Source organism: Camelus ferus, chromosome 22, assembly GCF_009834535.1.
Source record: "Camelus ferus isolate YT-003-E chromosome 22, BCGSAC_Cfer_1.0, whole genome shotgun sequence".
NCBI classification, from domain to species: Eukaryota; Metazoa; Chordata; class Mammalia; order Artiodactyla; family Camelidae; genus Camelus; species Camelus ferus.
In genome coordinates, this window is record NC_045717.1 from 25,041,828 (window position 1) to 25,054,162 (window position 12,335).

At 55.5% G+C, this 12,335-nt stretch overlaps 1 protein-coding gene across 3 annotated transcripts; it reads right to left on the minus strand.

The window, feature by feature from the left end:
• Positions 1 to 2,308: 2,308 nt before the first annotated feature.
• On the minus strand, positions 2,309 to 7,375 carry HMG20B (high mobility group 20B). 3 transcript variants are annotated; one of them, XM_032465967.1, is made up of 11 exons: positions 7,277 to 7,375; positions 6,942 to 6,997; positions 6,383 to 6,491; positions 6,076 to 6,249; positions 5,668 to 5,871; positions 4,939 to 5,059; positions 4,556 to 4,602; positions 4,208 to 4,280; positions 3,755 to 3,970; positions 3,010 to 3,142; positions 2,309 to 2,473 (listed from the first exon to the last, which is right to left on the minus strand). In XM_032465967.1, the coding sequence occupies exons 2-11, from the start codon at positions 6,977 to 6,979 to the stop codon at positions 2,461 to 2,463; spliced, it is 1,128 nt and encodes a 375-aa protein (XP_032321858.1). In that variant the 5' UTR covers positions 6,980 to 6,997; positions 7,277 to 7,375; the 3' UTR covers positions 2,309 to 2,460. The 3 variants fall into 3 exon arrangements, with proteins under 3 accessions (XP_032321858.1, XP_032321857.1, XP_032321859.1); XM_032465966.1 differs by having other exon boundaries at positions 2,337 to 2,473; positions 2,994 to 3,142; XM_032465968.1 differs by lacking the exon at positions 6,076 to 6,249 and having other exon boundaries at positions 2,337 to 2,473; positions 2,994 to 3,142.
• Between the last annotated feature and the right edge of the window lie 4,960 nt (positions 7,376 to 12,335).

The window sequence follows — 12,335 nt, forward strand, 5'->3', positions numbered from 1 at the left end:
AATGTCAGCTCCAGGAGGGCAAGAGTTCTGGTCTTTTTTTTTTAACCCCTGCTGTATCCCAGTCCCCAGTGCCTGGCACTCAGTGGGCACATCAGGTTACAGATGAAAAGAGAGGCTCTGGGTACCAGGAGGCATCTGCAGGATCCCCTGGGAACACAGCATCTAGGCATCCACCAACGGGAATGCTGGCTCAATAAACAGCAGTGGAATGCCGTATAGCAGCTCAAAAGAGGAGCCTCCTGCCTTGGAAAAATTTCAGAAACCAAGCATCGATGGAAGAAGGCAAGTTGCAGAAGGCTTCGGACTATGTAAAAAAATGTACGTAAAGTTTAAAAACCTGCAAAAAGCTATACCCTTATGTGCTACAACGTGGATAAGCCTGGAAAATGTGATGCTCATTGAAAGAAGCCAGACACAAAGGCCACATAGCGTGTGATTCCATTTATACAAAGTGTCCACAACAGGCAAATTCATAGAGACAAAGTGGTTCGAGATTGCTGGTGGGGGAGGGGAGGATGGGGAGCGCCTGCTAACGGGGATAGGGGTTGTTTGGGGGACTGATGAAAATGTTCTGGAATTAGGTTGTGCTGATGATTGCACAACTTGGTGACTATACTAGAAACCTCAGAATTGTACACTTTAAAACTTTAAAAAAATGAACGAAAAAAGAAAACACCCGTCAAAATGGTACTCTTGTAGGAAGACACCCTTATGTGCTCAAAGTATGTAAAGACCTGCCCAGGAGTGGTGAACTTCAAATCTGGGATGAGGGGGTGGTAGGAGAGACAGCACATCTGGGTGGGGGAATGTGACCATATCCAGTTGTGCTCGTCTCCCGGGGCCACCATGGCGAAGTACCACAAACCGGGTGGCTTCAAACAGCAGAAATGTATTCTCTCGCAGCTCTGGAGCCTGGAAATCAGTTTGTCAGCAAGACCAAGGTGGGTCTGAGGCCCTGGGTGGAATCCTTCCCGTGCCTCCTGCCTTCTGGTGCTTTGCAGCCTCCTGCTTTGCTCCGGCATCTGCATCTCTTGTCACGTGGCTTCCTTCTCTTTTTGTCTGTGTCCAAACCTCTATCCTCTTATAAGGACACCAGTCCTATTGGATTAGAGGCCCACCCTAGTCCAGGATGACCTCATCTTGACTAATTATCTCTTCTATTTCCAAATAAGGTCGCATTCTGAGGTTCTGGGGTGAGGGCTTTGACATTTTCTTTTGAGAGGACAAAATTCAACCTACAACACCAGCGTTTGTCAAGCAGGTCTCCAGAATTTTTAGAATGACTCAAATATTCCATTAAAGGCTGAAGTCTCTGAGAGGGTTCCCCGATAAGTTAAGCATAGAATCACCATCTGACCCAGTTCTGCTCCTGGATATTTACCAAGAGGAATTGAGAGCAGGTGTTCAAACAAAAAGCTGTACATGTGTATTCCCAACAGCACAATGCACAACAGCCAAAAGATGGAAACAACCCAAATGTGCATTGATGGTTGATGGATGAACAAAGTGTGGTCCATCTGTACAATGGAATATTACTCAGCTAGAAAAAGGAGTGAAGCACCGACTTGCTACAACGTGGATGGACCTTGAGGACATGATGCTCAGAGAGAGAAGCCAGACACAAAAGGACACACAGTGTGTGATTCCATTTATAAGAAACATCCAGAACATGTAAATCCAGAGACAGAAAGTGGATCAGTGGTTGCCAGCGGGTAGGGAGGGTGGACCTGGGACCCCTAACAGGGGCTTCTAGCCCATTCCCCTTCAAAAAAAAAAAAAAAAAACCACACTCACAAGCTTGAAATTCAAATTCCACTTTTTAAGTTTTTTATTTAACAAGTCCGATTGAGCAGTGGCAAAGGGGCCGCCTCCACGAGGGTCCCTCAGCTGGATGAGGGTGGGGTGGACAGTAGGTCGGTACCAGCCCCCCTCCCCATTGTGTGGTGCAGGAATGGAAGAGAAACGGGTAGAGGGCCCTGCCGGGAGTGTGAGTGGCCCCGCAGGGTGCCTGCCCATGTGGGCGCTTGTGGTGACACCTGCCAGGAGTCCCAGTGTGTCAGGTGTAGGTTTTCTCCACCCTGGGTCTTGGGGCTGGTATGTAACTCTCCCCACACCAGGTGTGTGACTTGCTGTGGGACTCCTCCTGTCCTGGCTTACACTGCCCACACGTGGTGTTCCCATGTCCCTGTAGTGTGAGGTGAGCAGGCCTCGCTGGGCCCCAGGGTTCAATGTGTGCTGTGTATGGTGGGTGATTTTTCTGGGCTGGGGTGCTGGGGATATTGAAAGCTAGAGGGGTGCTGTAGAAACCTAATTTTAGGGGGACTGTAGCCCCCAAGGTGCAGGATCGGGCCTGGCCCCAAAGAACGGACCCCCCCCCACCCCTCTGCTACTGGGCGGGGCTGGGGGAGGGGCGGAGACTGGAGCTTGGTCTTCTTTGGACCCGTGGGGCGGCCAACACTCTCATAGATGCTCACTGTGACAGAAGAGAGGAGATTCGCGATGGGGGATCTCCGACACCTCTCAGCCCTCACCCTCACCCTGGGTACCCTAGAGGCCGCCCTCCTCTGTGCCTTCAGATGCTAGGGCAGGGGCCCTGGAGTTGATTCCACCTAATCTGGGCAGGTGGCAGCCACCCAGAAAAACCCAGCAAGAAGCTTCGGGGGAAATTCCGGTCTCCAGGGACCAAGACTGTGCTGCTAGATCCCACCCAGCAGCATTTAATATAGTACCAGCCTCATCAGCGCCCCCCAGCGGCTCTGTCATTAGCCACCTGCATCAAACCAGCCCCACCTGGTAGATCCCACATGGGCAGGGGCCTCGGAATAAGATCCGGCAGCTGAATCCCACTCTGCTGCGCCCAGAGACCCCAGAAACCCCGCTAGAGGGCTAAAGCCAGTCGTTCTTGCCAGGTCCCGCCGGAGCAGGTCTAGCTTTAGCAGCCCCCACGCAACGCAGCCCCACTTGGGGTAAAAAAGCGATCCCGGGGCGCAGACCTGGCCGGGCACACACCTGGCAACCTGGGCCAGGATCTCCTTGATGCGGACGATGAGCTTCTCGTGCTGGACGGGGTCGCGCTCGATAGCGCCGTGTAGCCGGGCCATGTAGAAGTCCAGGGTGCTGAGTGTCGGAGTCTCGCCAGTGCCTGGGGAGGCGAGGGACCGGTCAGCCAAGCCCAGCGGGGGAGTCACCGTGGTGGGGGCTCCACGGAAGCAAAGGTCAGAGGGTGGGGGTCTGTAAGGGTGGGACCCTGGGGAGGGGGCCACTGGCGCAGGTGAGTGGGGTTGGGTGGGGGCGGTCAGGGAGTCTGGACCTGGGGAAGTCAAGGTCAGCTGTGGGCAAAGGTCAGAAGATGAAAGTTGGAGAGAGGGGGGTTTGACGGGGGCGAGTGGGGGAAGGTAAGTTAGCTTAGGTCTAGGTCTGACAAGGCCAGAAGCTGAAGGCGGGTACAGGGGAAGGGGTTAGAGGCGGGGCGCAAGGGCCAGTGTGGGCGGGGCTGGCGCGGGCAGAGTTCAAAGAAGGCGGGGCAGGAGGGGCTCGGGTTATTTGGGGGCTGGGATCCTCAGGGGCGCGGCGGTTGGGGCAAGGAGGTGTGGGCTTGTGCGAGAAGGCAGGGACCAGGCGGATAGGGGATCCCCGAGCGGGATCAGAAAGAGCGGGGCTCGCGGTAGCCTGGGCGGGGCCTGAGGTAGTCAAGGGCGGAGTTAGCGGGGCGGGCGGGCGGGCGGGCGGACGGCTGGGGGCGGGGCCTCCGCACCTGGCACCGGCAGCGAGGCGAAGCTGGCAGTGAGTGCTTGGCGCACGGCCTGGAGCTGCTGTTGCAGCGCCAGCGTCCGTCGCTCCTCCAGCGCCAGCTCCTGCTCCAGGCGCTCGCGCGCGCTGCTCATGCTCTGCGTGTGCCTCTGCAGCACCGCGTTCTGCTCCTCGAACGCCACGTTCATCTTCCGCAGGCGCCGCAGCTCCGCCTCCCGCGCTGCAGGCGGGGTGCCGGGTCAGAGCCTGGAGCTTGCTTCCCCGCCTTCCCTCTGCCAGGCCTTTGCCAGAGCTGTGCGCCCGCGCCAGGCCTTCCGTCACTGCTCTGCCTCTAGCTCACACCTCAGCTCCCTGGGCTACGGGAGGGGGCGGGCAGGAAGGCACCCCCTGTGGGGCTCTGTTGACCCAGCCTGTTTCCCGACACCTGCTCCCCCAAGAACCCCTGGTCAGTGCTCACCTTTGTTTTGGTCCAAGAACTCTTCAGTGAAGATGGGGACGTCGAAGGTGGAGAAGCCGTCACAGTCCCCACCCTGGGACGACAGGACAAAGTGGCAATTTTGGGGGGACTGAGGGGCAACCAAACCCCCTCTGGGACATCCCCTAAGCTTGGGAGGGTCTCCTCAGGCGACCTGGATCAGAGTCCGTGTAACAGCCTTCCCACTGTGTGGCTGCCTGGCTTCTGCTTGCACACATCTGGACCAGGGGTTCACTTCATTCCATAAGCTTTGGTCCTGGCTCACCCAGGGGTCTAAATACCTCCAGACCTTTCTCGCCCAGGTGTTCTCCTTGGAGGAGGAGAGCTTACCTTGTGTCCATTCAAAAGGGTATTCATGAGCCCAGAGCCGGAGTCCTCTGGTGGGGGAGGGAGGAGGGCAGGGTCAGCCTCCCAGGTCTCCTCTGACCCCATGCTTCGCTTTGCACGTGCTGTTTCCCCAGCCTGGAACACCATCATTCCCCTCCCCTAATCAACCCTGCTCATCTTGGGTCAGGGTCCCCACCTGGGCCCCCCCAATGTCTGTGTGTACCCCATCTCAGGGCCGATCAAGCCCTCTTCACTTGCAACTGTCTGGTTATGTGTGTCTCATTCCCAGGGGACCATGAGAGCCCCACGGAGAGGGTGGTCGTTCTGCCTGGGTCACCTGCCTCAGAGCAGCTACTCAGCTGCCTGGGGGCTAGGGCTCTTCGCACCTTTCTTGATCTTCTTTTCCTGTATCTTCTCCGTGCACATCTTGTAGGCTTCTGACTGCTGGTACGCCCTCAGCTCCTTCATGTACTGCTGCTTCTCCCGTTCGGCCTCATCCAGGTACCGCTGGCGGAAGCAGCAAGAGAAGGCTTGGCCCAGCCCAGTGCAAGCAAGGCCTCGAAGGCCAAGACCCCATCTCCATCATTCAGCTCATGGTGGTGAGCCTTCCCACAGCTCCCTACTGCCTTCCAAACAAAACCCCGCCCTTCAGGCTGCTGCTCAGGCCACCTCCCAGCTCCCTGACCTCACCTACCTCACCCCAATTCCAGCCTTTATAAACCACTCTCTGGTGTCTGAGTGTCTGCATGCCCCCACCTCCAGGCCAGACTCATTTTGCATGTTAAAATCCCACGTAGAGGGTACAAGCTGGTGGTGCTTTTTGTTGTTTCCTTGATGTTTTTGCAGTTCTGAATTAATTACCAGGACTTGAAAATCTGAAGGTTTCCAAGAAAAATCCAGCCCCATCCCTACTTTTTTTAGTATAACGTTAAGTTTTACGTCTACTCCTGCCTATTGCAACCTTCCCCTCCCTTCAACAAGCTGGAGAGAGCTAATGGGTGGTCAATTCTCCAAACGGAAGGAGGACCCTCCACATCCAGTCCTTTGGGGTAAATGGCTGCGTGTGGGTGTCTGAGTGGATGGTGGGGAGGTCAGTGGTCCCAGGCCGTCCCCACCTGCTTCTCCGCTGGCTGCAGCTTGCTCCACTCAGCGCCCAGCATCTTGGTGATCTCGGGAAAGGGCAGGTCCGGGTGGCGCGTGCGGATCTGCTCGCGCCGCTCGTTCAGGAAGCGCACGTAGCCGGTGACCGGTGCCTTTGGTCCATTTGGCAGGATCTTCTTCCGCTTCTTGCCCTTGGGCCAGCCGCGCTTCTTCACGGGCTGCAGAACCCAGCCGCGCCATTGGGAAGGGCCTGGGGGCTGGGGCGGGGCCCAGAGGGAAAGGGGAAGGGTCTCTGGAAGACTTGGGCGGGGCCTATCGGGAGGTAGGACCCAGAAGTCCTGGAGATACGGCCAGGTAAGGGTTCAAGATTGGGAGAGTGGGGTTAGGGGAACCCTGGCCAGGGGTGAAGGGATCAGAAGTACTTGGGACAGAGGATCAGCCCAGGAATGAGGCTGCCGTGTGTTGTGGGCGTGGCCTCTGGTGTGGTCGTGGCTTCGGTGAAGGAAATCCCTGCGCAGTGGGCGGAGATGGCATTCGGTGGTGGGTGGGCGAGGCCTGGACTTAGAATGGCAGGAGAGCTCTTGGGGGCGTGGTACCTGGCACAGGGTGGGGTCTCAGCCTCGGAAGGGAAATCTGGACTGTGGGCGGAGCCACAGAGAATTCAAATCGAATTCCGGGCGGAGCTTCAAAGCTCGGGGCCCTCTCCCACCACAGTGCAGGGACTCTCACCTCTTCCTCGTGCGACCCCTTCTCTCCGGCCCGAGGGACCTCTCCGCGCTCTTGTTTGACAGCCACCACGAAGCCCCCATGCTGTCCTGGAGCCTTGCCGCTCGCCGGCCTGGAGCCACGGGAAGGCAGGGTCACCCGGACTCCCCACCCCCGACGGCGGAGCTGGCAGTGAAGGGCCGGAGTCCTCAGAGGAGCGGCCCAAGGGGGTCAGGATCCGGGGGTCAAGATAGGAGCACTAGGGGGAGCCACGGGACGCCAGGCTCATACCCCCGCGACGGCGGCCCTGGCAGCGAGGGGCCTGAGTTCTGAGAACAAGGGTCTGAGGGGGTCAGGATCTGGGGGTCTGGACAGGAGAACTAGCGAGGAGCAGTAAGGGACCCCTGAAAGGGATTTAGCCCGGAGGCTTGGGGGAAGAAACCCGTGGGGACCCGAGGGGGAGGGCCTGCCTCAGGTTGGGGAAGCCAAAACCCTGGGGGGGGCGAGGGTCGAGGAGCTCGAACGGGGCCGGGGGCCTAGGCTGAAGCCCCCAGTGGGCTGGGGGGAGGGGTGTCGCACTCACGCGGCGGCCGCGCCGGGCTGCTTGGGGCCGTGGGACATGGCCGCTCCCGGCCACACCTGGAACGCAGACGCGCGGCCGAGTGAGGGTCGCCCGAGCGTCGAAGTGGGGGACTGGCTGGGAAGTCCCGGAATGCCGGGCCCGGGGCGCCTAGGGGGGCCGGATCCGGGGGCGGGGAGGCCCTCGAGGGCGGGCGCCCCAGGGATCCTTTGTTGGGCGATCGCCCCCCAGAAGGCCCGGGTCCGCGCCTCCCCGGCCCGGGAGGGACCCTGCCCCAGTCCCGGGACCCCCGCGCCCCCGCCCCCTGGCAGGGCCCCGAGTTCTGCGGCTGTTTTCACCTCCAAAGAAACTTTCCCGGACCTCTCTGCTGCTGCGACGCTCCAACCAACCGCCGGGAGCCCGCCCCTGCCGTCCGCTCCGCCCCGCCCCGCCCCCGGCATGCTAATGACGGCTCGGCGAGAGCTCGGATTGGGTGTGCCCTTCCCCTGGGGCGTGACCATGCAGATAAAGGTAGGCGCGCCCGCCGGTGATTGGCTGGGGAGTCCGCTGAGCCGCGTGGGAGGTGAGAAGAGAGGGCTGCAGGCGGTGCGTCAAGTTCGGCTGCGCTCGGCCGCTCTCGGGACCAATCAGGATGTTTTGAGGCATCGTCAGGCGGAGCCTCTTAAAGGGCTAGTAGGCGCGACGCAGACTCCTCCTCCTCAGATGAAGGCAAGACTCCCCGCCCCTGCCGGATCCCGAGACCCGGTAGGGCCGAGTCGGGCCCCGCCCTAGTTGCCATGGGGACGGCGGCAGGTTGCTAGGGAAGAGGTTAAGATCTTTCGGAGCAGGCCCTTGCACCATGGCAAGGTGGGTTCAGTTCTTAGCATGCCTTGGGGAAGTTTCCCATTTATTGACTGGATTTAGAGCCCCGGAAGTCCCCGCCATGTCCCGCCCTGCTCTGAGCCCGGGGCTCCTGGATGCAGGGGATACCCTCCTTCCTGTGCGGGGGCCTAGGCTTTCCCTTCTGTGCAATGGAGACTTTGTACGATGTCCAGGACCTGAAGGCTGGGATGCTGCGAAGCTGAGACCCGGAGCTGGGCCACCAGCATTTGGGAAAATGTGGTGGGAACAGGAAGGCTGCAAGGACCTCGTGAATGTGGAGGGCAAGAAACCGCTGTCCTAGGATCTTGGGGAGACCCAGGCAGCAGCCTGGACTTCTCACAGCCTGGACTGGGGTTGCCTCTGCTCCCAGGATGCTAGTTGTGGTGACTGGGTGCTCACGATGGCCCATAGACCCTAAACAATCTGCCCACATCAACTTCCTTGCACTCTCCCCCTCACTCTACACCTGCGACCTCAATATGTCCATTTCATTTATTCCCACCTCTGGGCCTTTGCACTCGCTCTTCCCTTCACCTAGAGAGCCCTTACCCCAGATTAAATGTCCCCCTTTTCAGTGAGGCTTTCCCAGGCTTGTACCCCACCCTATACACTCTGTCTCATCTTTTCTTCCCATGTTCCTTTCCTTCATTTGAGCTGCCTGTTTGTTCAGTGCTGTATTCCTGGTACCTGGAAGAGTGCCCATGTTTTCAATACATATTCGTTGAATAAACAAATAAATGAATCATGTAAATTTCTAACAGGCAGGTGCAGCTACTTTGGAAGTCTGGCAGTTCCTCAAAAGTTAAAAAAAAAAATGGAGCTACTATGTGATCCATCCATTGCACTCTTAAGGATACGCCCAAGAGAATTAAAAACACACATCCACACAGAAACTTGTACATGAATGTTCACAGCAACATGATTCACAATAGTGAAAAAGTGGAAACAACCCAAATGTCTATCAGTTGATTAACAGATAAACAATGTGATCCATCCAATAGAACTTCATTGGCCATAAAAGGGAGTAAATTGCTGATTCATGCTCTGACGGGGATAAGCCTTGAAAACATTAGGCTCAGCGAAAGACATCAGTCACAACAGACCGCACAGCGTATGATGCCATCTATATGAAATGTCCAGAACAGGCAACTGCAGAGAGACAGGAAGTAGATTAGTGGTTGCCTGGGGCTGGAGACTCGGTGGGGAGGGGCAATGGGGAGTGACTGCTAATGGGCAAGGGGTTTCTTTTTGGGTGATCAAAATATTCTAAAAATTAGACTGTGGTGATGGTTGCGTAAGTCTTAAAAAATACTAAAAACTATGGAATCGTACCCTTTGAATGGGTACTGTCATATGGTATGTGAGTTGAATCTTAAGCCTGTTTTCCTAAGAAGCAGCTTGGGGCTGAGGAAGATGAGTCTGCCCTGGAATCTTGACGGATCCAGATTCCAGACTTTGCTCTGTTGCTTCATCAGCTGTGTGACTTTCCATTCTCCCTTGCCTCTCTGCTGTGTTAAAAACAGTCTAGGTGAGACTTCCAAGCTAGAGGACAGCGGAAGACCCGCCCTCCAAGCCCCGCCTCTTTGGCTTGATTGACAAGGATGGTGTTGGCATAGAAACTGTCCTTCCTCTCCCAAGGTATTCCAACAGGAATTCCTCCTGTGCATCAAAATAAATGAAATGTTTTGAGGTTTCTTTTGAAAACAGTTCGGAGCTCGTTGGCATCAAGATAAATGCCTTGCTGTCTGGATATTTTCTAGAAAAGCAAAGTATCTTTACTCCAAACTTCATTGTATTCAGTCCAATTCATGCAATCCAGATACACCCCCCCCAACAAGCAACAGAAAAGAAGCAGCATTTATGCTATTTGACTTTACATCCTTCATACATTTATCTAAAAGCAGATCCATTTGCCCCCCAAATTATAAATAGGTTTTTCTTAGCAACAAATTTCTCTCAAGCCCTAACTCTCAGTAAAACCAATATCTAGCTGACGTCGTATAATTTCATGCTAGTTTCTTTGCATTCATTTCCGTGCTTCATTTGGAAATTGTTATAGCATGAAACCAGGAAGAGTATCCCAGTATGTAGTCCTAGAAACACAAAACCCACTGAGGGTGGCTTCGACCGCTTTGCTTGGGAAATTAATTTCATTACACAAATGATATGTAAATTCACTTCTTTGTACAAAATTAGAGTCAGGTATGAAGATCACCATACCTCCACCATAGTCTCCAACATCAGCTTGCTCCATTTCTTACTAAAACTTTTCCTGCACACACACCCACCCACACACACACACACACACAGTCTCCTAGGGCCTCAGGAACAAAGCACCACAAACTGGGTGGCTTAAACACCAGAAATATATTGTCTCACACTTCTGGGGGCCAGAAGTCCGAGATCAAGGGCTTGGCCAGGACTGGTTCCTTCTGGGAGAATCTGTGCTGTGCTCCCTGCACTTTCCCAGGGGGTCCCTGGCAATCTGTGGCGTTCCTTGAGTTGTAGAAGCCTCCTGGAATCTCTGCTTTCATGTTCCTGTGATGTTTCCTGGGTGTGTGTGTCTGTGCCCACATTTTCCCTTTTTATAAAGTCACTAGTCATGTTGTCCCAGGGACCAGCCTGCTCTGGGGTGACTCATCTTGACTCAATCTTAACTTGTTACATCTGCAACGACCCCATCTCCAAATAAGGTCACATTCTGAGGTTCTGGCTAGGACGTCCACCTAGGAATATTGGGGGTACATAATAGAAAGCACAACACGCGTGCACACACGTGCGTATGTACAAACGTATTCCTCTAAGGGATGTGAGCTCACATCTTGCTTTTGGTGATCACACGCCATCACGCTGTACACATCCACCAGCAAACTCCTCCTGTGGTTCCTTCCTCCCAGTGGCTTTATGTGTGAAGCCCAGAGCAGTGCCTCCTTCCCTCTGCCGCGGGTAACATTTCACAGCGGGACTACAGCACCGCCTGTGTAACGAGCCCACCCACTCCCAATGGTCCTTCGCCACGTTACTCTATTGCAGCCCCCGCTTCAAATGTCCCCGACCTGCTGTCTGAGGGCCCCGGACCGCTTTTCTAGGGCAAATAGGGAGATGAAATTGCTAGGGTGTGCTGCCTCCCATTTACATTTTAATAAATAATTTATTTATTTTTATGGGAGGTCCTGGGGATTGAACCAAGGACCTCACACTAAGCACACGCTTTCACCACTGAGCTGTAGTCCCATCCCCACACCCCGAATTAATAGTTTTAATGCTTATTTGCCAACATGGGGTGGTTCAACTTCTCTCCACCCGCCCTCCCCCACCAGGAAGGATCAGGGTGTGGTCGGTGCTCCCAGGAGATCCCAGCCTTTCCTCAGGCTTTTTTACAGAGTTATTTAATACAGGGGATTGCTTTTCATGGGCATTGAAGGGCTGGGAGGGCAAAAGGGAAACACAGAAGTCACAGCTGCCGAGAGGAAGGGGTGTGAGGACAGGGGTCTCAGACCACTGAGGAGGGGGCACCTCCCACTGCTGCTGGACCCTCAAAAGCTCAAGGAGGCAGTGCTGAGCCCCAGCTGTGTGACTTGGGCCACCTATCCAAATTCTCTGTGCCTCAGTTTGCCTCTCTATGAAGTGGGATAATAACCATGTCTACTTTCACGAATTCGTTGGAAAGATTTAATGAGTTTAATTCACACACAGTGCTTGGGTCGAGACCTGGAGGGTCAGTGCTACAAAGCATTGGCTAGTCTTGTCCATAAGGAATCAGGCCCCTGTTACAGAGGATTTTCTAGAGCAGTTGTTCCAACACGGGGGTGGGGGCAATTTGGTCTCCCCAGAGGACTGATGTCTAGAGACATTTCTAGTTGTCATGACTGAAGGCGGGTGTTGTTCCTGGCACCCCCTGGGTGGAGGCCAGAGATGCTGCATTGCCCAGGACAGCACCCACCGCAAAGAGCCATCTGGTGCCAACTGTCAATAATGCCCAGTTAGGGAGGCCCCTTTCTAGGGACTGAGAAGCCCTTCACCTGCCTGATCTCCCTAAGGCTTCGCAGCAACTCTACTTAGTGGTGCTACTCTTGCCTCACTTCACAGAAAAACTGAGGCCCAGTGGCTTGCACGAAACTGCCTGGGTTCTGTCTTAACCGCAGGCACCCCACGGCTACCCTGAGATCTAAGGCAACTTTTTCTGAGCCTCAGAACCCTCCTCTCTGCGCCCTGTCAGTGCCCCCATCCTGACCAGAGCAGAGAGAAAAATCAAAGCAAGCACCTTGCCTGGGGCTGGACAGGGGCCACCGGGACATCTGATCTCTGGCGTCTAGGGTGGCTGGGGATGCGCTGGGAACATCAAAGTTTGTCCGGATCTCTCCTGACCACAAGCTGGGGTCTGTCTGTAGGTCTGTCCTCCCCTGAGGGCTGGGCATTTATCTTTCCTTCCTGATAGCCCTCCCCCAGGACAGGGCCTTCTTTGATGTTCCAGGCAAATCCGACACCCCTCTTTTATTCAGGGCACCTAAGCCCTTCACTCATGTCCCAACCCAT

Bases quoted from the DNA above. Each gene is read 5' to 3' on its own strand.
- HMG20B (XM_032465966.1), bottom strand. From the start codon at position 6,979: ATGTCCCACGGCCCCAAGCAGCCCGGCGCGGCCGCCGC. The intron at 6,492-6,941 runs GTGAGTGCGACA...CCGTGGCTCCAG, and splicing joins CAGCCCGGCGCGGCCGCCGC to GCCGGCGAGCGGCAAGGCTC. The intron at 5,060-5,667 runs GTGGGGACGGCC...TGCTTCCGCCAG, and splicing joins TGCAGCCAGCGGAGAAGCAG to CGGTACCTGGATGAGGCCGA.